The sequence below is a fragment of the Ooceraea biroi genome, chromosome 6 (genome assembly GCF_003672135.1).
Source record: "Ooceraea biroi isolate clonal line C1 chromosome 6, Obir_v5.4, whole genome shotgun sequence".
NCBI classification, from domain to species: domain Eukaryota; kingdom Metazoa; phylum Arthropoda; class Insecta; order Hymenoptera; family Formicidae; genus Ooceraea; species Ooceraea biroi.
Genome location: NC_039511.1, coordinates 11,944,298 through 11,970,870, shown reverse-complemented (window position 1 = coordinate 11,970,870; position 26,573 = coordinate 11,944,298). Strand labels below are relative to the sequence as shown.

At 37.0% G+C, this 26,573-nt stretch overlaps 2 protein-coding genes across 9 annotated transcripts in view; one reads left to right on the top strand and one right to left on the bottom strand.

The window, feature by feature from the left end:
- LOC105285155 (low density lipoprotein receptor adapter protein 1) overlaps positions 1-12,946 on the top strand; it is a 63,203-nt gene extending 50,257 nt beyond the window's left edge. For both annotated transcript variants that reach the window (XM_011349157.3, XM_011349156.2), the window contains exons 3-6: positions 3,914-4,026; positions 7,631-7,872; positions 9,147-9,301; positions 9,887-12,946. In XM_011349157.3, the coding sequence (XP_011347459.1) occupies positions 3,914-4,026; positions 7,631-7,872; positions 9,147-9,301; positions 9,887-10,087 (711 nt within the window). In that variant the 3' untranslated portion in view covers positions 10,088-12,946. The remainder of the gene's footprint in view (positions 1-3,913; positions 4,027-7,630; positions 7,873-9,146; positions 9,302-9,886) is intronic.
- Positions 12,947-13,253: 307 nt separating this feature from the next.
- LOC105285158 (beta-1,4-N-acetylgalactosaminyltransferase bre-4) overlaps positions 13,254-26,573 on the bottom strand; it is a 100,225-nt gene continuing 86,905 nt past the window's right edge. For all 7 annotated transcript variants that reach the window (XM_011349159.2, XM_011349158.2, XM_011349162.3 and 4 more), the window contains 3 exons: positions 19,057-19,240; positions 18,646-18,864; positions 13,254-18,544 (listed from right to left, as the gene is read on the bottom strand). In XM_011349159.2, coding sequence (XP_011347461.1) covers positions 18,406-18,544; positions 18,646-18,864; positions 19,057-19,240 — 542 coding nt within the window. In that variant the 3' untranslated portion in view covers positions 13,254-18,405. The remainder of the gene's footprint in view (positions 18,545-18,645; positions 18,865-19,056; positions 19,241-26,573) is intronic.

Here is a 26,573-nt window from a genome sequence, read left to right as displayed (position 1 = left end):
GCCGCGCGATGGTAATCTAAACTGAACATAACGCACAACGCGAATCGAAATAACCAATCAGCGTTGCGGAAAAGAGGCAACAATGATTTCGATTTGATTTAACACGGCTTTTTTAAGAGTGGACTAGTACAACACAGGCGCGCGCTATGCGTGCGCTATTTTATTTTTCAATGTTAATAATGTTTTCGAATAATAATATTCATCTATTATTTATTATATAATAAATAACACAAATCCTATTCTAAAAAAAGGCGTTAAAGGTGTTATTTATTTCATCATGTTTCATCAATACAAATTTGACAGAATTGACAGCTGCCGTTTTCACGTTCCTAAGAAATAATAAATTAATATAACCGCACTGACAGCCACTATGACATTCTGACATTCGCAACACGAAGTTCAAGTCACACGAAGTTCGAGCCAAGCGAGAGAACCAATCAGCGTCGCGGAAAAGAGGCCTCAATATTCGATAAAAAAGAACTTCACGAAGTTAACACGCCTTTTTTAGAATAGGAGGATTTGGCAGATTGCGAAGAGGTCTCGACGATTGAAAATCCTTTAGATTTAGAAATGAAAAAGTTCTAACCATTAAAATTTTTTCTTTTTCCAAGGAGTTCTGTGCTATTTCTACTGTTATTTGGCATATTGCGAAGAGGTCTCGACGATTGAAAATCCTTTAAATTTAGAAATGAAAAAGTTCTAGCCATTAACATTTTTTTCTTTTCCGAGGAGTTCTGTGCTATTTATATTGTTATTTGGCATATTGCCTAGAATTCTCGATGATTTAAAATTCGTTAAAACAATAAATGAAAAAGTTTTAGCCATTAAAATTTTTTTCTTTTTGAAGGAGTTCTGTGCTATTTATATTGTTAATTGGCATATTGCCTAGAGTTCTCGATGATTTAAAATTCGTTAAAACAATAAATGAAAAAGTTCTAGCCATTAAAATTTTTTTCTTTTTCCAAGGAGTTCTGTGCTATTTATATTGTTATCAGTACAACACAGGCGCGCGCATGCGCGCGCTATTTTATTTTTCAATATTAATAATGTTTTCGAATAATAATATCTTATATCTATTATTTATTATATACACAATTATCACATTCTACCAAATTGTTAACCTCCACGCGAAGACAGCCGCGCGATGGTAATCTAAACTGAACATAACGCACAACGCGAATCGAGATAACCAATCAGCGTCGCGGAAAAGAGGCAACAATGATTTCGATTTGATTTAACACAACTTTTTTAAGAGTGGATTTCATAATTTGTAATATCCATATGCTCTTATAGAAACGACTTATGGAGACTCAGAAAAGCGCAATCTGTGTATGCAAAATTGCACGTCGCGGCAACAAAAACCAAAATGCATTGCATCCATTCCAGTTTGACTATCTATGTTGCTCTATGTTGTTTTTGTTGAAGCGGTTTTGCCGCATATCGCGTCTAAAAGCTAAAAACAAACCGGATGCGGGCTTTCGCGAACTATTTCGATTTGGATCGTCTCAAAAGTTTCCCGACGCGATCGTATTCTGCGTTGGAAGCTTCCCTTCCGGTTAAAGCCTACATCTTGTCTTTGCGCTAATTGCTTCCTGTCGATTCTTCCGTCTCTTCCGATTGATCCTAGCTCGCCGTCTTTTATACCTGCGTAATTGCATCCATTATTGTTAATTCCTCCTCGCAGCGCTGCATTTATTTCTTGGATTGAAAACGGAATTTATCTCTTTGACATCTCTTGTTGCACACAGAAGCAAGAAATTCCACTGTTCATTGTTGCACAAAGGCTTCTGTTAGCAAAATAATATTAATCACATAATTTTTGCATTATTTAATTAATTTTTTAATTATCTTATATTACGAGCTTGGATTAATTTTTGGTATTCTTAGAACGTTACGTGCTCAATAAGTCTTTCTGATTCTTAAGTAAAGAGAAAGTATTTTAGTTTACTAGTGAGATAATATAAGATAAGTTTATACGAGATATATGAGATGAGCTACATGAGATAATTTGTTTCTGAACGCTAATCAAGTTGTTTTTAGCGCTAAGTTGTTGATAATATTGCTCGTGCGGTAATATCATCTTGTCGCGTCGAGACTATAAATGTAACTTTGTGTAGTTTGCATGATACAACTTATGTGTCCGCAAGTTCTCGCCGATAATACTATTTAGTGTATGCGAGCAAGAAGCTACTGGCACAAAGCGCTGTAAATTATTAAGCCCCACGAATGTAACGCAAACTAATTAACATAATATGGAGCAAACATAGCTCTGTATATCTAGAAGAAATCCTATAAAATCATAAATCCTAGAAAAAAGTTGCAAAGAGGGTCGACAACTTTGTCTTTAAAGACTTTTATGTTTGTAACTTACAGTTTTCCATTTAAAAATGACAAAATAAGAAGGACTGGAATTAATTTATCGAAAAACAAGAAACGTGTAAATATCTGACTATTTGTTTTTCGCAACAAATAGCTTTCGAAAAACATGGTTGAATAAGTGCAACTGTCACGTTCGGGGATTAAGCGTGATAATTAAAAAATAAACGACAAAAGTGCTTGTGCTAACCGGATTCGAGCTTCATCATCTTCGCGTGACTCATTTTCTTCCGTAAAAACGACTCGTTAATCCGTTAGTAGCCTTGTGCACGATTATATCTATACGAATTTTCCTCATTTTACTGAACTGTGCTAATTATTGTTGTTATTCGCGAACCAAAGGAAAACAAGAAATGCAATTAAAAGCTCGACAAGCTTTGCAAAATAAATTAGGGGTATTAATATCAGTTGTGGTATTATTAAAACGTGAATATGAAGTTTAATACAAGATTTGTGCTGCATTAATACACTTTGTTATTTTATCAACCTAATGACAATGAAGACTCAATAAATTTACATTATCATAAAGTCAATTCTGCTTTCAATTTAATTATTAATCTTTTTTATCTGTAAAAGTGCTTCTCTTGTAATATCTGCGAAATCAGAATTCGAAAGAAAAGATTAATTGAATCGAGTTTTACATCATTTATGTTAATCTTTTCGAATTTGACGTAACGTTTGTGTATATTCGATTTTACATTTTAGAAAATACGCCTAATCAGATTACTAAGTAGGGATTAAACATACCTGCATGTACCCTCTGATTATCTACGATAAAGGGATTCCGATACAGAATCCGCTCGAGAATCGTTGGATTAGGGAATTTCCCCGGAATTTCGCGCGACGTTCGCGATTAAGGTAGCATCTCCGTGCGTGGGTTAAATCGTTAAATGGACCGCTTAATCCGCGTGAAGCCTCGTAATTGCATTGCCATGAAGCGACGTGGAAGAGCTCACGGTTTAGCGACGAGATATTTGATTTCCGAAAAAGGTAATCGGGCGCCGCGCCGCCTTACTTTGCTCGGGTTTACGCCGCAAATTTACTCCCGAGCTTTTTGAGCTCCAGATGCTTCGGCAAACCTCGCCTTCTACTTGAGGAAACTACGAAACGATTGCGGACGGAAGAAATCAAATTGCGGATGCAAGGAATTCACTATTTAATCGTACGATTTGCTAGATAATATCAGATTATGGAGCTTGTTTGATGAAAAATTTATATCGAATTTTCACGCTAAATTGGAGAAAGAAATCCTTTTTTAATTATGGACAACATCGTAGTTGAAGAATATTTGATGAAAAATGGTTGCTAGTAAACAATTTTGTTAGTAAAAAATTATTGAATTAATTAAAGTTTTTGATAGCTCAATTCTTAAGGATATAAAAATTGATTGAAAACTTAAGGCCGTATTCTTAATTAATTAGAAATTAGAATTTTAATGGAATACGCAATATCATCATAGAATTACATTTAAACGTTTAAATTGAATAACTTTGTCGTGTTTTATCATTTTTTATTATATCAGTTTTATTTGTTATAGGCGAAAGCGAGCGGAAAAAAACTGCAAAGGGTCTCCTTGGCTATAAGTTTAAGAGGAATTAGAATGACGGACTTGGCTACCGAAGAAGATCAACTTCAAGTGTCAATATACAGGTAAGACCATTAAAGATCAATAATTAATTAATATCAAATAAAATCGGTAATTTAATCCTGCTATTATTTTAAGAATCTCATGTAATCACAATCACATTTAAGCGTGAATAAGACTTTCTGAATATATTTAATTCAAAAATATCTTCATGAAAACTCAAGTATAATAAATTATACGCTGATCCCTTTAAAATTTTTCCACGTGAAAAGAGCACGTTATGTTTTTCTCGACGCGAAAAAAGTATGTCAATGTTCCGACGAGAAAAGCGCAACGATAAATAATTGTTGCTCACGAAAGTATACACTGACCTCTGCTAAAATTTTAATCGATCCGAATGAAACTCGTCCCGTCGTGTGCTGCATACATTTCGCCTGACTGCAGCGGATTATATCCAATATATGTGTGGCCAAGAGAGCGCATCGAGAATTCGATGTAATAACAATAGTAGTGCAGCCAACAACGTGTGCGACGAGCGCGATTTCGATGCTCGTTGCGGGAAATTATCGGCGCGGCTATTTCCGATCTGATGCTAGTGGGATACCTCTTTTCTCTCTTTCTCTTTTTTTTCATCAAACTGCCGTCCGATTTCCAGATTGCGCGATATTTCCAATCTCATTAACTATTGAGAGCATCACGAATTGCACAATGTTCATTGGGAACGATGATTTCGTTAGACTTGATTTGCAACGTATTATGAAAGCAAACGTATATTTATCCGTGAAATAATATTTGTCAGCCATCGAGAAAAAAAAATCACTCTGTTTCTCTCTTTTAGCAGAATTAAATATATCTTTATCAAAATACATATACTAAACTTATCAGATATAAAATAGAATTACAATGTGAATTATATAAGAAAAATATTATTCTATTGTATATTGTATTATATATATCTGTATTTTATTATATTTATATCCTGAATAAAAACTTTCAAAAAATTTAAAATTTTTATTTTACAGCTCATAATATTTATATTTTTACATAAAAATTTTATATTGTTTATTTATGTCCTTCGTAAAAATATAAATAGATAGATGAATATAAATCTGAAAGTTCGCATCTTTTCACATCTAAATGGAAATTCGAGAAAGTTGATGTCCACGATCAGAGCTCACGATCAGGAGTCGAATTTTATATCCGCGGTTTCTATTTTATTAGTCTTTTACTTCATAAAAAGATTCTCAATGGTGCGACTAAATGAACGAATGAAATGAACTTTTCTTTCGCGCACTAGTGATAATGATCCCGCGTTAGTTCGGACGCGAAATTTCGGACGAAATGACGGCGGTTTCTATTGTTGCCCGGCGAAAATCCACCGTCGGGCTTTGTTCCACCGGCGGCGCGTAATGCACCTGGAGGTGCGCTGAAGTGGCGAACGAGAAATTTCACGGCAAAAAGCGCAAAAAAGGGGGCAAGCTAGGAGAGCGCGGGTTGACGTGTCGGTTATAAATTCTCTTAATCTCGCCCTCTCGGCGCCGTTAACTGTGAGTTAATTAACCGGCGTGCAAAGACGCGCGGCTGAATAAAATTAAGCCGCGGGATTAAAAGCGTTAGACGGTATTATTTCGGGGCCGGTGGTGTTATCTACTTCCGTCCGATGGTGTTTAATTTAAGAGCTCAGAAACGATCTTGAAAGAGAGGCAACGAAACGAAAGAAATCGACGAGGGGAAAGAGAGGACAAAAAGAAAGAAAAGGGAAAAATCAGGGGAAGAAATGAAAGAAAGAAGTAAATAGAATCGATGTTCCTGTAAACGGAATCTCGAATCTATTCTATTATAAAATCGCGATTCGATTTATTTTTGCATGACTCGGCTGATGCGTTTACTTTTCTACATTATTTCGTATTATTATCGCTGCTTTACATATCACTACGCATATTATTCTCTTTGTGTCCGCTTCATCTAAATTTTATACAGTTATTACGTCGCGTATATGTTATCATTTTATTATAATATATACAGGGTGTCCCGGGTTTTAACCGACAAACTGCGGGAGCATATTCTACTAGTGGAAATAAGAAAAAATTCTTATATCGAGTTTGCTTAGAAATGCTTTATTACAAAGTTATAAACCAATATTGAAAAGAAATATGATAAGTAACAACGGAACATAGTGTAGAATTTGGAAGGTCGAAGATGTTTATGTTACGTGTATTTACATGTATTCATGTTCACTATGTTGAAACGATTCAGTATGATTGTTACTTTCACAACAGTAGCTGTTAGATTTCAATCGTCGTGTCAACTAGCAATTACTATCAGAATGCCAAAAGTGTTTTCAAATGAGGAATACACTGATATTCATTTCGTGTACGGATTCTGTGACGGAAATGCACGAGCTGCCGTACGAGAGTATCAACGTAGATTTCCTAACAGGAGAGTACCAGATAGTTCTGTGTTTAGTAATACCCATTTGCAATTACGTAATTTGGGTTCATTTCGACCTATGAATGAATATGATGATGTTCGTTCAGCTCTAAGACACCGACGACGCTCGGAAAGAATCTTAAATCTTCGCCAAAACAGCTGGATACAGTTAGACGGTTGTCCATCGCACTATGCTAGACAAGTTAGAAACTGGTTAGATGAACATTATGCTCATAGGTGGATTGGTCGAGGAGGACCGGTTTTCTGGCCTCCAAGATCGCCCGATTTAACGCCTCTTGATTTTTATTTATGGGGAACTTTAAAAAATAAAGTTTACAGTACAGAAGTAATCTCGCTTGAAGATTTAAAGCAACGAATTACTAATTCAGTTATTGAGATGCAACAAAATTTTCAGGAATGTCGTACTGTAACAAATTCTGTACTACGTTGATGTCTAGCTTGTATCGATGTGCAAGGACATTTTGAAATGCGTCACTAAATCATTGCGTACATAATTTTTACTTTTGTGAAAAAATCCGTTGTTACTTATCTGATATTTCTTTTCAATATTGGTTTATAACTTTGTAATAAAGCATTTCTAAGCAAACTCGATATAAGAATTTTTTCTTATTTCCACTAGTAGAATATGCTCCCGCAGTTTGTCGATTAAAACCCGGGACACCCTGTATATATTATTATTGTGCACTCCGAACCCCCTGAGCTCGTTATCCAAAACAAGAGATGAAAGAGCGGTCTAGTTTCAACGCGAGCGATGAGCCTTCCTAAAACGCGAGTTACATCACTGCATCCGCCCTTTTACAAGCGCCCGCAGTGCATCTCTCGCGCGCACGTCCCCCTTTGCATATTATTCTCGCGCTTCCCTTAGGATCCACCTAAATGCCCTCCGGCAAACTTTCGACTTGCTGTATACCGTAGCGAATACTACCGCGCGACATAAACGGAAGCGAGGCTACTGCCGCGAGCGTTGGGCGTGGATTTGCATCCCCCGCGCGGAATGTGCATACAGAGTCGCCCAGAAGTCTAGGACGCTGAAGACGATATATATTAATGCGCATCAGAGCAGCTTATTCAAGAGGATTAAATTTATATCTGTATTTTTTGTCCTTCATTCCACACGTTCTGCCCTATTCTTCTTATTCTTGTTTTTTATTTTTTTGTTGAGAAAATAAATCTTTACGCTAGCGATCATTCATGTCTTCCATTACTCGTTTGCTTTAGGATCTCGTATTGTTCGGCCGACGCGACGCACGATCACGTGTTCGCGTTCATCGCGACCAATCTGAACGAGACGATGGAGTGCCACGCGTTTCTCTGCCCGAAGAGAAAAATGGCACAGACGGTGACTCTGACGGTAGCGCAGGCCTTCAACACGGCTTATCAGGCGTGGCAGTTGTCGCAGTCCGATCCTAGGATTCATCACACCCAGGATAAGAGTTCTGCCTTGACGAACGACAGGATCGGTAAGCAAGCTTTTTGCATTTGTACGCTCGCGACGATCGTAGCTCACGACGACCGAAAAATTCTTATCCTTTCGCAAGAATGGAAGAAGAAATTGGAGGCAGTCGAAGGAAAGTGCAGGAAATTAATATGACTAGGAAATACTGTTAAACTGCAGTTCTTAATTGAGACGTTAAATATCGGCACAGCGTTCGCCACAAAATCGTTAAGTTCCTACGCGAAATATGAGCACGCTAGTTGCATAATACAAAATTGAAGTAAAATTAGAATTTTCCAAGGTAACGTAAGTTGCATAATGAGAAATTTGGGAGAAGTTGGAAGTCTTGAGTTACGCGGAGATACGAAGCTTGCGGGCAAGTCAAGTGCTCCATTGTTATACGTAAGTTGCGGTAATTAGAAATCGAGCCGGCTCGCGTTTCGGCACTTGGGAAAAGTTGCCGCTTGCTTTAAGCGTCTGGCGAGCGCGCGGTATAAAGAGGGTGCGGTGGTGAAGTGCAGCGCCTATATGGGCGCCGCACTTAACTCACCGAGAGTGCGGATATTGCGGGGTTGCTTTCCCTGGCACCCGAACAAGCGAGTCAGGAAATTGTGCGTTAATGTTAGAACAGTACACACTCTGCACCGACACAAACGGGTGAATGCAAACGAAGTACGAAACTTCTACTTTCTTTACAGTTAAATATTTGACGCAAACCCGTAATGTTAACGCGATCGATCGATTTTGTTCTCGTTGCAGCGTGAAATTAATTTATCAATCTGTTATTGAGTTTTAAAAGATTTTATCCCATGAATTCTATATGAAAGTATCTTGCTTTTGAATATCTGATATCTAAACTTTAGCGCAAAACTTTAGGAGGAAAAAGCTTTGTTTTATTCTGAAAATAAATATTATTTTTATATTTCTCAGTGAATGAAACCAAATTTTCAGTTTTTACAACATTTCTATCGTAATGTTCTAAAAAATAATTTTTCGTTGATCAATGATCTGTTGCGCGTATAAAGTGCACAAGATTCTCGAGTTTTCTTGCTATTGTGAATTTATTATTTCTTCTCATCCTATTTTTGCTTAAAATTTCAGAATGATCATAATATTTGAATTATAATATAAACAATTAAAGAAGGTTTTTATTAAAAAAAAACTATATTTCATTATTTGATATATAAAGTAAATTTATATTTATATTATCAATCTATGAAAGGCAGACATGTGTATATGTCTTCTACTACATCTCTTTTTACTGTCACTCAATTATTCGATCTGTATTTATGATTGCAGACAATAACGAGAAGAAGAACGCTAGCGAGACAAAGACCAGCAACGGTAAGATTAACGAGCAAAACAAGCAAAATGGCCAGCAACGACGCAATGACAGTCAAAAGAATCTCTTGATCGATCTGTCGAATGACCCCAAGCCAACGGGAAATTCATGGGTGAGTAATGAAACGCGAGTCCCTCTTTGACACATCCTCATCGTCTGTGGTGCCTATTAAAAGCCGTCTGATCAGCAAAGTGGCATACTGTAATCCTACGGCGTTTGATCTGTCCTTCGTTGCTGTATCGATACTATATTGTGTAGTAGTACTTTGCGCCGTTCGTCATTAAGTCACACTGCGTGAACAGATACCGGAAGAGATTGCGCTTTTGTAAGAAGAAGGCTAATTCGCGAATTAATTGAAGTACACGAAATATTAGTGGATTTATCTGCATTTATTACTCCAAAGAAGTGGAAATATCGTACATATATTTTGTTATCCTTATTTTGTGAATAGGCCAAAAGAAAAATTAAAGGCTTTTGAACGTATGTTAAATTTTTCAAATCGTTGATGAATGTTAACTTAATGTTAAAACTTTAATTAAAATAGTCAAAAAATTTTTTCATACGCGTTCTGTAAATATTTTAAAGAAAACACATTTTACAAAGGAGAACTTTAAATATACAAGAGAAGAATTCGAGCTATTAACGGAAAAGACTCGAGAAGAGAAATATAAAATTTATTGCAATTTGTCTGTTGCAGGTATGCTTTGAAGAAGATTCAGACATGAAGAAAGGCCAAAAGAAAAATACGGCTCTCAACAACAGCATTCCCATGACCACTCTAAGGCACCACACCTCAGCCTCCACGCCGGCTCATCATGTGGTGCCCCGACCAAGCACCGGCTTCAAGGTACAGAATGCTTGGGGCGAGTCCAGATCGGTCGATCTAATGTGCTCGTAGCAGGCAGGATAGCCGGCGGCCGATAGCTTCAGGGATGTGCCGTTAATCACGGGCCTCTGGAAGCACCTATCAAACAACGGCCAACCTAAAAAGACCAACGGCAGTCATTAGGACCCCGCGAAGCTATCCTTTCCGGCCTTTCAGCGCGGAGACTTTTCAAATTTCAAAAATCAAGGATCCTCGCCAGTCCTTCGCTTTACGTACTTTTGTCAAATGCTGCGAGGAAAAACAGCGACGAATCACGACGGTAGTTTGTGTGATGCAATCTTTAAGGAACCATGCCTATTTCGTATTCGTTGAGGGATATGAAGGCAATCGCGGGTGATTTTTACCGGTATGACAACGGCGATAGTTTTAACAAGGACCAAAGAGCGGCAGAAAGATATCGGTAATCGAGGTGAGAGCAATTTGTAATGGATTTTATATAACAGCGTATATATATATATAATATACATACTTGTGCCAATTACTTTACACATACATATCGCACAACATAACTGAAGGGAGTGTGAATGAAGACACTCACTTTTCTGTCGTTTTTGATGTGGTGTATTGACTCTGGAAATTAGATTATATATACACGTATATGTATAAAATTAGTCGCAGATTTTCGCGCTACCAGAGAATAGGATTCCAAAGATAAAGATTAAGATGCAATTTTGATTCAAAGTTCATCGGAGAATTGAAAAATACGATGCAAATATCACAGATGAATCTATTATCAAATATATTAGAAATTCTTCTTAAGAATTTTAATATAATTTTTATTGTAATTTTGAAAAAAATATTAATTAATTAATAAGAGCATTTTAAAAAAGAAAGATATCTAAAACTAATTATAAAATATATCGTGTTACAATATAGAAATAAGCTATGTAGACATATGGTTGATTTTCTATATATTTATCTTATTTTTATCGATACTAATTATTTAATCTTCTATTTCTACTTCTATTCTACTTCTATTAAATTTCTAAACGCGTTTCTTATTTTCTTTTTGTAGAATAATCGATGTCGAATTAATTAGTTTTTGCATCGAGATTTTCAATTATATCGATCGGAGTACAATTCCCACATTCCTAAATTGATTAAACTTAGAGTCTTAATGCTAAAATGCATCCCGTCCAAATTCGAAAAGTTTGCTGCCACATTGTAACCCCGTACATTTCGAATACTTTACACACATTTACGATGCAATGTGCGAATAAATCGTTTTAAGAGTTTTGGAGTTAACTCCCGTCACGTGAAGAATGCGTGTTCCAGAGTTGATACGTGTTTGTTACTTTTGTTGAAAATGTGCTATAATGAAAAACGAAGAAATCGAGAAAATGGGAGCCAGGTTTCGTAGATCGATTCCCTATTACGGTGCTGGATAGAGATAATCTTTTACCTAATCGTTGATAGTCGAGTCTTTGATTGAATAGCTGGGCTATTTCTCGGTTGCAATTGATTAAAGTTTTCCGCTTAAAATCATAGTTGTAGTTATTTAGATGAATACGAACAAGTCGCATTATATAATTCTTAATACATTATTGATGTGATTTGCAATCGGAGCTCGTTTTATGAGAGACTCGTTTTTTCATATTTCGAACGAATCGAGTTTGTCGAACAGACTTTCTCGTGCCGATAGCGATTTTATTGATAGCGTTCGGCGGAGAGCGACTGCTATCGAATTTTACTGCAATACTATATATTAAACAATATTAAACATGAATGTGTTGATGTATACGTTACGAATAAATATGTGCGCGTAGTAGCTGGTAGGGCGTAACAATGCCACGAAGATAACCGAGGAGCGTTAACATGATTTAGCGTTACCTATAGATTGATCATTTAATTAATCGGCTGTCAAACGTCAAATACGTAAATGTGTTATAGTTTTAAAAATCATGTGTAAAAATGATTACCTGTGCGATTCCATATCACGCACGATCATCTTATTGAACAATTTAAATTCTTGTTTCGAGTAATTCTATTGTCGATTCCGTTTTAATATTATGAGGAATGAACAAATACACTGAAGGAAAATCAATAACTTGGCATTTCTTTATCGGACGGTTAAGATACATGTGTATGTAACAGGTTGTATCCATTTCCGAAAAAGCTACAGCAGATATAGTACGTTATATAAGAAATCATTGTGAATTAGTTAGTGTCATATCCTCGAAAAAGAACATTTTTAGAACTTAGAATTATGACGATTCTGACGGTTATCTCAATTTAAGATTTCTGAAATCTGGAATTTCTGGTTTGCAAAATTTATTGTGGGATAACATTAAAATGCTTCCCTTCTAATCGTAAGTCCTTTCTTGATCAAGATTTTTATACGAAATTTCTTATTTTTGTTTAAGTATAATGTATAATATTAATGTATAACACTTTATAACTTCATTTTACTATTGTACTATTTAATTGCTATTAAGAAATTTATGTTATCATAAAGCAGCCTCAATTAGGAGAAATATTTTTCTAACAATAAGATAAAATATAATAAACTAAGTTTCTTTCACAGCACATAAAATTTATAGTCTCAATATTCGTCTCAATATTCGTTTATCTTATTATAACTACATTTTCACAACTTTGCCGAATGATGTCTATGTCAAGAAAGGATTATGATACTCAGATTATTTTATAACAGATGGATTGTGTATCAGTGACAAATGTGAACGTTGAAACGCACGCTGATAATCGTTCCGAAGTAGACAAAACACATCACGATAATTTTACATAGATGCGTGTTAGTCGCTTACGATCATCGCACTTGTATTATCACGGGAATGTTACATATTACATTGTTGCGCTAAATGTTCGTAGTTCGTAAGCAGCACGAATCAAATATACGTATACATATCCGACGTGTGATTCTCACGATGATTATTCTGATGCAGAATAAACCAAGTCCTCCTTTTTGTGATCCTTTAAACGAATCCAAAAATTTGTTAACACACTATTATGCAATTAATTAATTATATCAATACATTACGTCAACATTAATAATTTTATTTTACAGTCAGGATCAAAATTGTATTCGTGTATTTTGTTTTGCTGATACGCATTGTCAAAATTCTGTAGCATGCATAATTTCTCAGTCTCAAATCTCAGTTTATTTATTTCTTGCCCTAGTTTGAAAAAGGTTGAAACAATGTAAAAGAAAAACAGAAAATGTGCTATATAAGAATTTATTGTTCCAATACATCACGAATGCAATCCGAAAAGGGAATAGCCTTCCAAGTCCTGTCCTGATAAATCGAGAAGAAGCAAGTACATTATGTACACGAGGATATAGTATCTAACTTCGGTATTTTTATTCTCAGACACTTCTCTTGTTAGTCATGTATGCATTGTTACCAACTTTTATTATTCGTTTTTTTAAACAAACATAAAATAAAAATCGAAGTTAGTTACTCTTGAGCGGTAATTTTTCCAGTTATTCCAATTATTCCAATTATTTCTTTTGGAAAATATCCGTTGAGTCAGTAACGCGCAAGCATCGCATTTTTGAGAATACATTCTTCTCTGCGAAAATAATTTCGTAATTTTTCAAGAATTTTTGTGATATCCTAACAATATATACAATATTATAGGAATATTGAGAAAATATTCTGAGAATATCGCAAGAATTTCCAAAATATTTCGACTTCATGAATATTGAGATGCAGAAAATTTTAAAAATATTCCTCAAAAGAACGGCGTTTACGCTTTCTCAGAATACTCGCTGAATACATCATCTCGTGTCACAGTCTAATTTACTACCAGCAATATGGAAAATCCTCGTGTCCGGTTTTCGAACATTCCCTGACCCTTCTAGTTAGCGACGCGCGCGCAGGATCGCATATATATAATATATATGCATGTATGATATATTACATACCGCGTTACATTGCGCTTGAGCGCTTCATGTTTCCCTCTTTCCTTTGTTCAATCATTCATTCTTTTTCTCTTTTTTTCTCTCTCTCTCTCTCTCTCTTTCTCTCTCTCGCACACTGTCGCTTACTTGCTTATATAAATACTTAAGAGTTACCTTACACGTACTTATGTCTAATCACTATTTCGTCTTTGCTGAAATTGGTGTTTAGCAGTTGCACATACCGCACGAGAGCTGCACTTCATGATAACGAATGTAAAAAGATAATTCTAGTCAACGTACAATTTACATTCTTTATCAATCTATTATGATAATAATAGGCTCATCATAGCTTTTCCAAAACACACATAATTATACATAATTATCGGAATCATATTGTCAAAAAATAATCCTCCTCACGATAAATAATATTTTTAAATTACATTTCGTGTGTATTTGCATGTGAACCATAAAACTCCGTATGCAGGATGTACGTACGTATAAAACAAGTCTCATCTGCTCGACGAAAGTTCTAAAAAATTGCTCGTAAAGATCCAAGGAGGGCGATAACGCTCTGTTGCAAAGCTCTTGTGCGGCCATTGAACGCACCATGTTTATTTAGCAGCTTGTTACGGTACGGTACTCCGCGAAAATTAATCTGATCGCGTATCTTCGATAGGGAAAAAAGGTTTAGTGCTCAACTTTACGATACGTTCCAAAAAACACAGCGTCGTTACATTTTAATACTGCGATCGGATTACTTTGCGCGATGCATCCTGTGTACATATAGCATGCTCGGGGAACGGAGTATAAGTCAGAAATTGTATAATGATGAAATAAACTGTATTTGACTTTGTGTATACAACAGTCTTGATAGGTTCATGAACGAGTTTATTTAATTAAACATGTCTCTCTCTCTCTCTTTCTCTTTTAATCTATTATAGATAAATGAAAAGTACAGCATGAATGATTGAAATTTGGATGCAAAGAAAGGAAATTTATATATTACATATATATACAGGTAGTAATGTATCATTTGATAGTTTATGTTAGTGCAGTTGACATCCCTGTAAATTGTGACTTATACTTCTTTCGCGTCGCACATTAAATGTTTCCCTTTCGATTCTATATTATCTTAGGTATCTCCGATTATTTGATAACAATAGTAATGTATAGTACAACGCTTCTTCTGAAGCTACACTGAAATATTATCTTGAACTGCTTTTCCTTTGCGCATCCGCTGCGTTCACCTTTCATTTCCATTCACCGGTAAGTCGCGTAACGAAGAATATTCAGCATACTCGATACGCTCTTAAGAAATCTATCAACAAAGCTACACCTAGAATTTTTCAAACTTATTCTGAATCATCTTCCGCAGACCTTTCAAGATTAATAATTGCAATGATTGTTATAAATGTTAAGTGACAATTCCTCACGTTTTTAAGACAGAGCCTTTAATTATATTTATTATTCCACTTGTTATATTCACTGCAAGTGTAATAATCATTCCCTATGAAGGCTTTTCAAGCAATAATGAAATTTGTTTAAATGTGCGCCTGCATTTATAGTTGTTTGACTATTCATTTTCTTTTTTAAATAAAGAAACAAATTTAATTACAACACAAATGAGCGACTTAAAAATCTCGGGGGTCTGAGGGGATCAAAATTACGCAAAAAAACAATAACGAAACGTACAAACTGATTATATACATTTACATCGGTTAACGACATCGGAATGTTTCATCACAGGAACGGTGATAAAGGAACGCATGAAACGTAAGTCCAGTATCCTTCCCGTACTTGTAAATTTGTCAGAATCTTTTACGCATCTTGTGCCACCTTGTACAACTTGAACTTAAGCTGATTGCTATTTTCATCGAGCTACTTTAAAGTTTATCGCTTTGCATTTATGATTCTATGATCAGCAAATGATGAGCAAGCAGAGAATATAAATTAATATATAAAGTCATATTAATATCATTAATATTATTATATTAATATTATTTATATTATATATTACACATTTTATATTAATTATCTCAAAAATTTGTTTGCGCGCTACGTTTTCAACGTCAAAAGTTTCGCGATAACACGATTCCATTCTTGGCTTTATGTTGAAGGATTGACACCAGTTTGTTTGCGGAGAGCGATTTCAAGCTTTCAAAAAACCGCAAAACGCAAAGCGATAAACCAAAAAGCTTCAAAAAGGGCGCTGGGTGGGTTCAGAGAGCCTTGGAATGACGGGGATGAATATCGATCGGTTGCTGGTCGCGCGACGTAAGAGGAAAAGGATGTCACTTGCGCCATTGCGTCGTCGCAAGACTGACCTCCTGTTCTTTCATGCGATTTCCTCAATCGTGGAAGATGCATTATTCACAGCCCACGCTCCCGCTTACGCTTAATGCTTAAGTATGTTCGTCCACAACACGCGTTTCGTTACGCTCTGTACTAAAACGTGATACTTTAATGTATTCTAAGAGTTTTGATTGTGTTTGCTACTATCTCGTGTATAAACGTAGTTACTCGCGTACGATACAAACAGATCTTCTGCCAATCTCATGTGTTCGCGGTGGAGTACATTTTTGTGTCACGTCAAAATAAATAATTTAAATAAATAATTTCATTGCCCAATGACTGACTAACTGAAAGCTGCTTTTTGAATTAAACTGTTATACTAGTTTCCCTCAATTGAAGCTCGCGAGTGAACGCAGACGCGTGTGTGTCCGATGCTCGTTCGCCGCCAAACGATTAAGTACCACATCTCCATCTTTCGCACAGCCATTCGCGCTGACATTCGATCGAGAAATGAAACGCCTCGCTGCGAAGTCAACCGATGATTCACATCCCCATAAAAAATAAGCTCCCTCCTGGAGAGCTCAGCTTACGAATTTAGAGCGCGGTTGGATCAAATTGTAACGAGCGATCTTGGAGAGCTATTCAAAACTGCTCACGTTACATCTTGCATGATTAATCTACGGGAAATTCTAGCCGCGACGTTATCCTTCCCCCTATTCCTCTGTTACGTATCCCAAGCTGCCTTATCATGAAAATCGTACGATAATTCTCCGTTAACGCGAATAGAAAGAAGGTTGCAAATCGATGAGATAGCTCTGCTAATTTTGAGATAAATCTTTCCTCACGTTGGAAGGTTTGCCGTTTTAGTAAGAAGAAAAACGGTTTAAATATGATTAAATAAAATTCGAAACGACTAACTCGTTGTTATTAACAGGCCATCGTCGTACAATTTCTCAGATCTTTGTTACTCAGTTGACTGCTTCCAGTGCGTTAACGAGACTTTATCGTACACAATAAGCGTTTATCGACGAACGGGACGTACACAAGTATAATCGTAAAAGCGGAAGCTCTCTAAGGTTTCTCCTCGAGCAGCGACAGGTTGCTTTGCATGCGTAACAACGTGGCTCGGCTCTAAAAAGGATGCTGGAACTTCCTCGTCTCCTCTCGACTTCCACTTCTACTCTCTCTCTCTCTCTCTCTCTCTCTCTTCTTCGCACAACATATTCACGCACATGTACACGCCTACAGACAGACATTCTCTCTGTATCTCTCCTTTGGCACATCAGCTTGTATGCTACTCTCTACTCGCTGTCTAGCCTATAGTCGCGATAAAAAAATATGAGGAATAAAAATATATCACGTAACAATGTCCCCCCAGGCGATGGGAGGCCGGCAAACAAAGAGCGAAGTCTTCCCGCAGCGGCGAGAAGCGTCTTTCTCCTCTTCCCAACACTGACACGTCTCCAGTGTTAGCCTGTCATTGATCCCGCACCAGCCACGCGTCAAATTCTCCTGCAGGATTTTTCATTTCGATATTTCCTCCGATACAGTACGATACAGTATCTGATACGGTACGATGAACAATATCCATCTGAATTATTCGAATTCATCGTTTACTTCCCGTATCGAGAGTGACGGAGAAATATCAAGCGATCAATCTCAGACGCGAGGCATCGACGAGAGGTTGGCGCGAAGAATCAACTACATCGTGATGCTCGATGATCATCTCTGGACGCGGTCAGTGTGAAATTAATCTTTAACTAATCGATGACTGGCTGAAACATCACTGATAGAGCGTTCTTCTCGTTACTCATACGAGCTTTTCGCTTCTAATGTGTCACACTGTATAAGACCATCATCTGTATCCAGATATAGTAGTCAGATGTGTTCGAAGAGAGATTAGTTAAGGATTAAAGCAGCCGCCGCGTTCGAAACTTCGTCGTTTCCTCGACGTCGATGGATCAGAACTCGGACATCGTTCAGGGAGCGAAGAACGTCGCATCGTCTTTTCTCGCAGACGGACATCGTCGACAAGCGACCTCTTGCCACGATCTCGCTCCTCTTTCTCACGAGTGACGAGTTTCAGCGACGTGTTTTCGCGACGTGAACGATCACATCGACTACGCTAAGAGATGAGACTGGCGCGCAAGAGCCTTCAACCGAGCCAGGGTAGCCATCAGCTGGGCTGTGGAGGTGTCAGTCTCACCAGTAGCCACGTGTATAGTTTTGGCTTGCGCTTGTCGCACAACTCGTACTGCAGATTGGCCAATCCGTCGGTGGAGAACCTCTTCTTGCCAGTCTTCAGGAACTCGTATCTATCGTTAAGAAACAAGCATTTAATGTTGCAACCATCTACAGATATTAACATGCCAATATCTTAAAGAGAATGACGATTTACTCGACTTATTCAACTCACCTTTTCGGATTGGCTTTTTCCTTTTTGTGCGTGAGCATCTTGTAACGTGCAACGTTCGCCGGATAGCGTGAGATGTGTAAACCGTGGGCTTTAATGCGATTCGCCATATCGTCGTCCTCACCGCCCCAGCCCCAGAAGACGTTGCTGAAGCCGTTTACCAACTGGAAGTGTTCGCGCGACATCGCGGATACGCCGCCAAACAGGTCAGCGTAGGGTAATCTATAATAAGACAGGATACATTTAGGATACAATATTTTTTTTATATTAAATTGATTTTGAAAGAGAGAAATAATTTTCCACGAATTTACCAAGTTTATAAAAATTTAAGTTATATTTAAAAGATTTGGATTTACTTATATTTAATTAAATCAGTTCAGGTCGAGATGTGTGAAAGATAATTGTATTTTTTACCTGTACTTAAATTTGTCCACCGCGACCGACATGTGCCTGGGTTGTTCGGGACAGGTGTACAAATTCCTATCATCCTCTGGAAGTAGGTCAACGTCGTGGAAGATGAAGCAATCGAAGATTCTTTCCTTTAAAGCTTCTACGTAACCAACGTTCATAAGCATCGCCCGGTTGAAGGTTCCAGTACCTATAGATAGAACGATGTAATTAAATGATCTATAACGGTTAAATTTAATATTCCTTCCTCAAAAGCGGACACATAAATCTTTTTCGCAATAAAAATAATAAAATAATAAGTAAAATAATAGATTCAATAATACATTTTTTGAGATAATTCAAATTAAAAAGAAATAACTTAAATTCTCTCTTCTGTCAGAAGAATTAAATTTTCATTTTAGTTTAATTTAATTATTTTCAATTATTAGGAAAATTGTTTTATACGAATATGTTTTTGTGCGTACCTTTGAATTAAATGTTAATATTCTAATCACACAAACATAATTAGCTAATTATTAGATTGACCAAATAGATCCGTGTAAATGTTTTTAGGAAAATTTAAACGCAAAATTTTATATTAAGAAATTGTATAAAATAAAGCCAAGTAAGAATTAATACAAAGTTTTTAGTTCGAATTTTGCTTAAGGAGTCTGGAATTTATACAGTTTTGAGTTTTGTGTATTTTTTAATTAAATATTGATCGAAAAACCCGTGCAAATTGTTTTAGCAAAACTTTGTATGTAAGAATTAATAGACAGTTTTGCGTTTAAATTTTGCTAAAACAATCCGCACGAACTGTCCAGTCAAGCCAATATTTAATAAAAAAATTACAGTCTCGAAACTGTAATTTCTAGATTATTTATTATTAAAAAATAAGAACCAAGTAAATTTTTTTATTGATAAAAAAAATAACACGATACTTCTTTAATAAATTGCAGTAAATCGAAGCAGTCTGTGTTTGCAAATTTTATGTAAATCTTTGAAATAGCTTGTTCACCAAGCTTTAAATATTTAACATGAGAGGTAGCATGAAACTTTAATACGCTTCTTAATTTATACACGCTGATTAGTTCGATCCACTGTAAGCAGCTATCAAAGTTGCTTCGTATTCCCGACTCGCGGCAAATAATCCATCCTTCAGCATGTTTTGAAGGAGCCTTTCTATACACGAGAGAAGTCTATAACAGACTTGTACAAAAGCCGGAGGAAGTCTTCCGGGAAAGATGATGGGACGATGGAAAGCGCCGTACAGATTGCGGGTTCGACAAGACCCATCGGCGCTCGCGGAGGGTTGATGAAAAAAGGATTGCTCGCGAATCCTGGGGATGTTTGCCAAGTCACCCGTGGACGCAATTAAAAGTTTCGCGTCTTATCCTGTCGTCGTAGTTGTTCGCTTTACCATGACCTAAGTGGGTCATGCGTTGGGAACTTTGGGCGAATTTTCCTCATATTTCCTCGTATTCCTGCTTGTCGGCTCCGTCCTTTTGGTGGCTGGGATTCACAATTAAACGTTAAGACAAACTTCAGAGCATCAGAGCATGTTCAGGAAATGGTCTATTTCTTAAATTAATCAACGATTATTCCGAATTAACAGTCTTCAACAGATTATTTAATTATATATTTAATATTATTTAATTTATACTTATTTAATTATTTAATTATACAACATATTTCCTATTTCAATAGATATTTAATAATTTAATTCTTTAGGTAAGATATCGGTTAAGTAGTTTGATTAATATTCCTATCAGCATTGCTAGCTCTAAATCACACGACGAATTCGTGAGCAATTTATCGAGGAACATCATGAGACATCTTGTGATACGTAACAGGGTAGTACAGAAAGCACAGGTCTAAGAGGAATCTAACTGAACGTATAATATAATGCCATTGCCGTTCAGCGTCCGTATATCCGAGAATGATCACGAGATTGGCAGCTTCTTGCTCAAAGGACGAAGGGGTAAGAGACACAGGCTAACATTCTCAAAGCCATTGCATTCCCCGTCCGCTCGATTATCACTGGTTGAACAGGCTTCGCGGTCGATCGAGTTTCGTGTATCACGATTGCTGAGCAATAGACGGGTTCACGTGGAGGTTGAAGAAAACTACCGAAAGACCACCGATCTCGGAGCAGCGTTCGCCGAACGCGCGGCAGGATATGAACAGTCCTGTTTTTCCCGGGCCGGAAAACTTGTCTCGCCGGAGAAGTTTATTCCCGGTATTTCAAAGATATTTCTTTATATCGTGCCGGGGCGCCGACGACGAGTAAAGGGAGATGCGATAAAAGCGGCCGGCGGAGGTGCGGAATACGGCGGCGGATATAAAGGGACGCAGGTGCAGAGCGTGGGTATGGTAAACAATTTCTCACAATGACGGAATGGAAATTCACCTCCGAGGAGCGCGAGAAAGACGACGTTGACCTAAAAAAACTCAGTAAATGTCAGTCGATCTAATAGTGTTCATTATGGGACACCTCTTTCCATTACTTGAAACGCTTCGTATTGACAGTCGCGTTCTGAAATTACGCTTGTTGACGAATTAGAATTGCAAACGACGAAAGAAACACGACTAAGAGAAAGTGCGGAAGTACGATGCGGATGCAGAGGTAATTGTAAAATAAGATGTACTGAGTGTCCCGCGATAGCACGTAGCTTAGATATAGATTATTGCGGCGAGAAGTTGTATGCGCGAAATCGAGGCGAATTATAAATATATGGTACATCTGTGAGATAATAGCGGAAAGAGAATAATTGATAAAGCATAGTAATTATTAATTACCCAAATAATAATAAATAATTACTCTAAAAGTTATAAATTCATCAAAATAAGAATTTCTTATATTTAAATGATTAAAGTAAATTATAGTGGAATTAAATAATTCAACTTTTTCTAGATACACAGAATAATATTTTTTAATTAATCTCTTTTTTTTTTGCTGTATGTTCTTTCCATCAATTTGCTGCTATATTTCCGTCGTATAATTATTAATATAATACATTAAGAGGAAGCAACTATCGCAACGATGAGAGACGACTGACTAAATGTTCATTAACGTCTCTCGTTCGCAAAGAGGATTCTCTTGCGATCCTAGTAAATACTAATGAAGACCGTCTGAGTGGTTATTGTCTCGACAGGTACTGTTTCCAACTCTCTGGCAACGAGCTCAATTCATTTCCATATTCGCTTCCGCGGAGAGATACCGCTTGCTTATTTATTCGTCCGAAAGAATTGCATCTGCGATACAAAGCTGTGCGCTGCCACATTTATTCAAGTGCGAAAAGATGTGTATCCTTGTCGTCTGTCTCTGTCTCCGGCGTACATTTAAATTCCAGAAATGTTATCGTTGTCCTCCCCATCTCATGTATCTCAGCTTTTCTTACTTTTGTCAAAAAGAAGAAAGGTATTCTCTGTATCAATTTCATGGAATTAAATTAATTTCATTGTATAAATAAACATTCACATTAAATTTATTTAAGAATGTAGAATTTATCTTAGAATTATCTAAATCTTAAACACGCGCGCGTATTAATTTTAAATTACATCATTCGATATAATTACTGTCGACTATATTGGGAGATTCGTTAAGAAAAGATGACGATTTTACAAAGTGGCAAAATTAATATCATTTACCTCACTTGTTACGTGATTTAATTTTTGATGATAAAATATATTAACTCTGTAAAGTGACGAAAAAAATAGAAGTGAAAATTCTCTTAAGTTTAAGAAATTCCTTCATGAAATGGCTGGGAGCTACCGTTGCGTACTTTTCCCACTATCTAATCAATATAAAAGGTACAATCGTACATTTCTGATTGCAGCTATTAGATTTAATGAACACTGCTGAACGAACGGGGAGGTAACGGATTTCCCCGGCATCGATGACTGGGCTGTCGTTGTTAATGATCATACAGTTACAATAATAAGAATCTCTCTCTCTCTCTCTCTCTCTGTCTCGCGCATGAGTGCTCCTGACAGCTCCATCCGAGCGATATTAATGGCCAGCGGATTCTGTATCGCGAGAATGCCTGGGAGCCGCAGTGGTCGGCGACAGATGCGACAGATGCGACTAATTACGTTCGCTCGCGAGAGGTGCGCACTTCGCTATTCCCCTTCCGCTTCCGGTGGCACAGACAAACGTGTTTCGCGAAGGACCTCCGCCTTTTCGGATTCGGCCGAATCGTCCGAATTCCGCGCGATATTACGTTCTCACGAGTCGAGGAGGGAGGATTCAGGGATTAACGCGTCCGACGGAAATCACCCTCCTCTTCCAGACCGGCACTTCTCAGCTCGACATCGTCGAGCTCTTATCTCGTATCGAGAAATTGATTTTGTCCAGGCGGAGGGAAGTACGCCATGAATCTAATTTCCTGATCCGCGCGCATTCGGTCGTTCGACCGGCTCCCGGCTCGCTAGAAACGAAGTCGCGACTTCGCTCTTCGAAGTCCGATCCCCCGGATTGCCGAGGCGATAAATATTCAGCACGGCACTAATTATGCAAAAGCGAAGTATTCGGTGGCTGACTCCGCTTTAATCCCGCGCCGAGACGCAGGGAAGGAGGAAGATAGAGGGAAAGCTTGGGATTTGAATTTCAAAACCGCGGCCGTGCGCGACCGTGTCCGAGCCATTTTGAGCAATTAAAGACCCGTTAATTTCGAAATACGCACTCGTCATACCTAACACGTGCTCCATTCGCGCATGTTGCAGATAATATAAATGTACTGCGAGCTTTCGAGCAGTTTTCTTCATGATAATATTGCGAAAGCGTAATATTTTACAAATACTGCAAGAATTAATATATTTCATAATTTTAGATACTACAAACTCACAAATATATTGAATGTTTTATTTCGTACTTTACAAGAGAATATATCAATTTTCTGATACTTTTTATTTAATTTTTATTTCCGTATTATTGTCGCAATCATATTTGTTTTTTAACGCGAGATTTTCTGCGATTCGTTAGCCAATCCTTTCATGCACAGGTGCACCGTCTTCTTGATGAATAAAAGATTGGATTAAGCGTGCCTAAGCTCGACTTGACGATGGATGATAGTGCACTTTGCACGTACGGGTACCGTAACGGTAACCATGCATGGCGGATATGCGAACTGCATATACGCGATAATCATGATCTATCATTTGGTTCGTTTTCTGATACGATTACGCGGTTGCACCTTCAAGCACTAAATAAGAACAATAATTATAAAGCGACAATACATTACACGAATAAATTAATCGTAACATTAGGAAAGTACAATTTAATAAATTTGCTCTTTCTGCTCTTCGATATTCTCAAAAAGTGAATTAAATTATTAGTCATCCTGAGACTTTCGATCGCGATTGATCAGAGATATTAATACGACCTAAGGAACTAGCAAAACGTTTCATAAAATTTTCATAAAATATTATAATTTTGCAGGCTTTTGCGTGTCTGTAGCGTTTGCAGCTCTAGTTGCAGTTCTAGTTGTCCACGATGGACTCCACGTTATCCGCATTGCGCTAATCACGGAGAAAACTGCAGTTGGTCGCCCTCGGGTTCGAGGATTAGATAGCACCTAAGTCTGACTTACGCGCGGGCAGAACATCCTGACAGTGAATAACAGTTTGGTGCGTTTCCTAAGGATCGCGCGCGGCAACGGCGAGGATAAATCGTTGCTGTTTCGTCGTAATTAATCGTACCGGCGCAGTGAAATATCGTCTTCGTTAAATTATCGCGAAAATTCATTGCCCGGCGATCTGTCGTAAATTAACGCCATTAGGACGCAATACCGACCCGATTGAAATACTTTCATGGTGAAGAGACCTCCTTTATTCATTTCAAAAGAATTGTAAAACTGTACTCCAATGGCCATTGCACGATCCTTATTAAATTTGCAACAAGATTCATTATCGGGCGATTTGTCGCAAATTGACGTTAATGAGAGATAATAGAAATTGATTTCAACTGCTTCTGTTGAAAAATCTTTGAGCGGGCTTTGTTACATTATCATGAGAATTAATCGCATAAGGAACAATGATACTTTTATACTTTATTTAATTTAATTTTGAAAAATTAATTTTTTAATTTTTATTTAAGTTTATTTCATTTTAAAAAAAGCAACAAATAATTATTATGACATATTGCTATTATCTTCTAATAATTTTTTATTCTTTTTTTGAAAACAAAATCGAACGACTAAATTAAATTATTAGAATCCGAATAAAAATACTCAAAAAAAGGAAATAAGTGTGAAAATTCGTTAAGGTGCTACTACACTACGCTACGCGTAAATATTACATCGATAATTCCGTGCTTTTTGCTGCGGAACGTTCGACCGCGCTAAAAAAATTGCGAAACAACTAGCTTTTCTTTTTATGTATTCGTTTGCATGGCGAGCGGAGAAACGCGGACGAAATCGGATTTAGAGCCCCGTCGGATATTTCGCGCTTTCCAGCAGAAAACATTAAATTGCACCGATATTTTCGAGAAACGTTTCGAATATACGACGCGAGGTGAACTTCAGAGGTAATGTTGCGCCTTTAGAAACATGAAACTGGAAATCACTGTGAAACACAACACACTGTACTTATCGAGTGTAGAATCGATACGGAGCTACATAACGCGATGTGTCGTGTAAATCATAACGGAGCAATCTTACCATTTCTATATTTCTCTTTTCGTTGATGCGATTAATATTAATATGAATTAATATTAATCGTGTCAGAGTTAATATTAACCGCAGCGTTACAGCTTCTCATAGGAAAAGAATTTATTCCGCGAATTATCGTTAAAGCGTGTATTCGCGTATATGCGTTAAAATAAAGTTTAATGACTTAAGAGTATCTAACAACAAATCTGATCGTAATGTTAAGGATTTCCTTCTCGTGTATAAATTCATTGTACGTCACATGCATACGCCGGAAGTGTGCAGGTGCTGCATAGAATAACAAGAGAATTAATCACAGTCATATTTTGACGTCTCCCATACGCGGTAAGTAAACAAACTTAGTCAAGCGTTTCGCAATTTTAATGAAGATAGATTGCGAACCCGCTCGCAGGCCCCAAATAGCTAAGATAAATAGCATTTCCTTGGATGACTGAATAACACGATAGATTCCGCACCCTCGAACCGAAGAAAGTATGCTAATATTCGGTAAGATATATTTCTTTGAATCTCTTGTTGCTCGTAAATGATATTTAAATTGCTCGGCAAATTATTTAAAGTAGAAGAATTAAGTGGATATTTTTACGAGAATTATACATGATTCACGATGTTGTGTTTATTAATCACGAATATTTTCTCTTTCTCTGTTTTTGTCTCTCTTTTTCAGTATCGGTTATAAATATTAATTGTTCTGAAGTATGCCGTTGATCTGAAAACAAACAAATAAAAGATTTCCCATTTACAAATTACGAAATATATATAATTCCCGTGCATTCTTCATCCCATTCCACGAGTTATTGCGGTAGTCGCGATCTGTAATCATCAGCTTTAAGAGCGCGTCATAAAGCATCCTCGTAAAGCAACATATAACGGACTCTG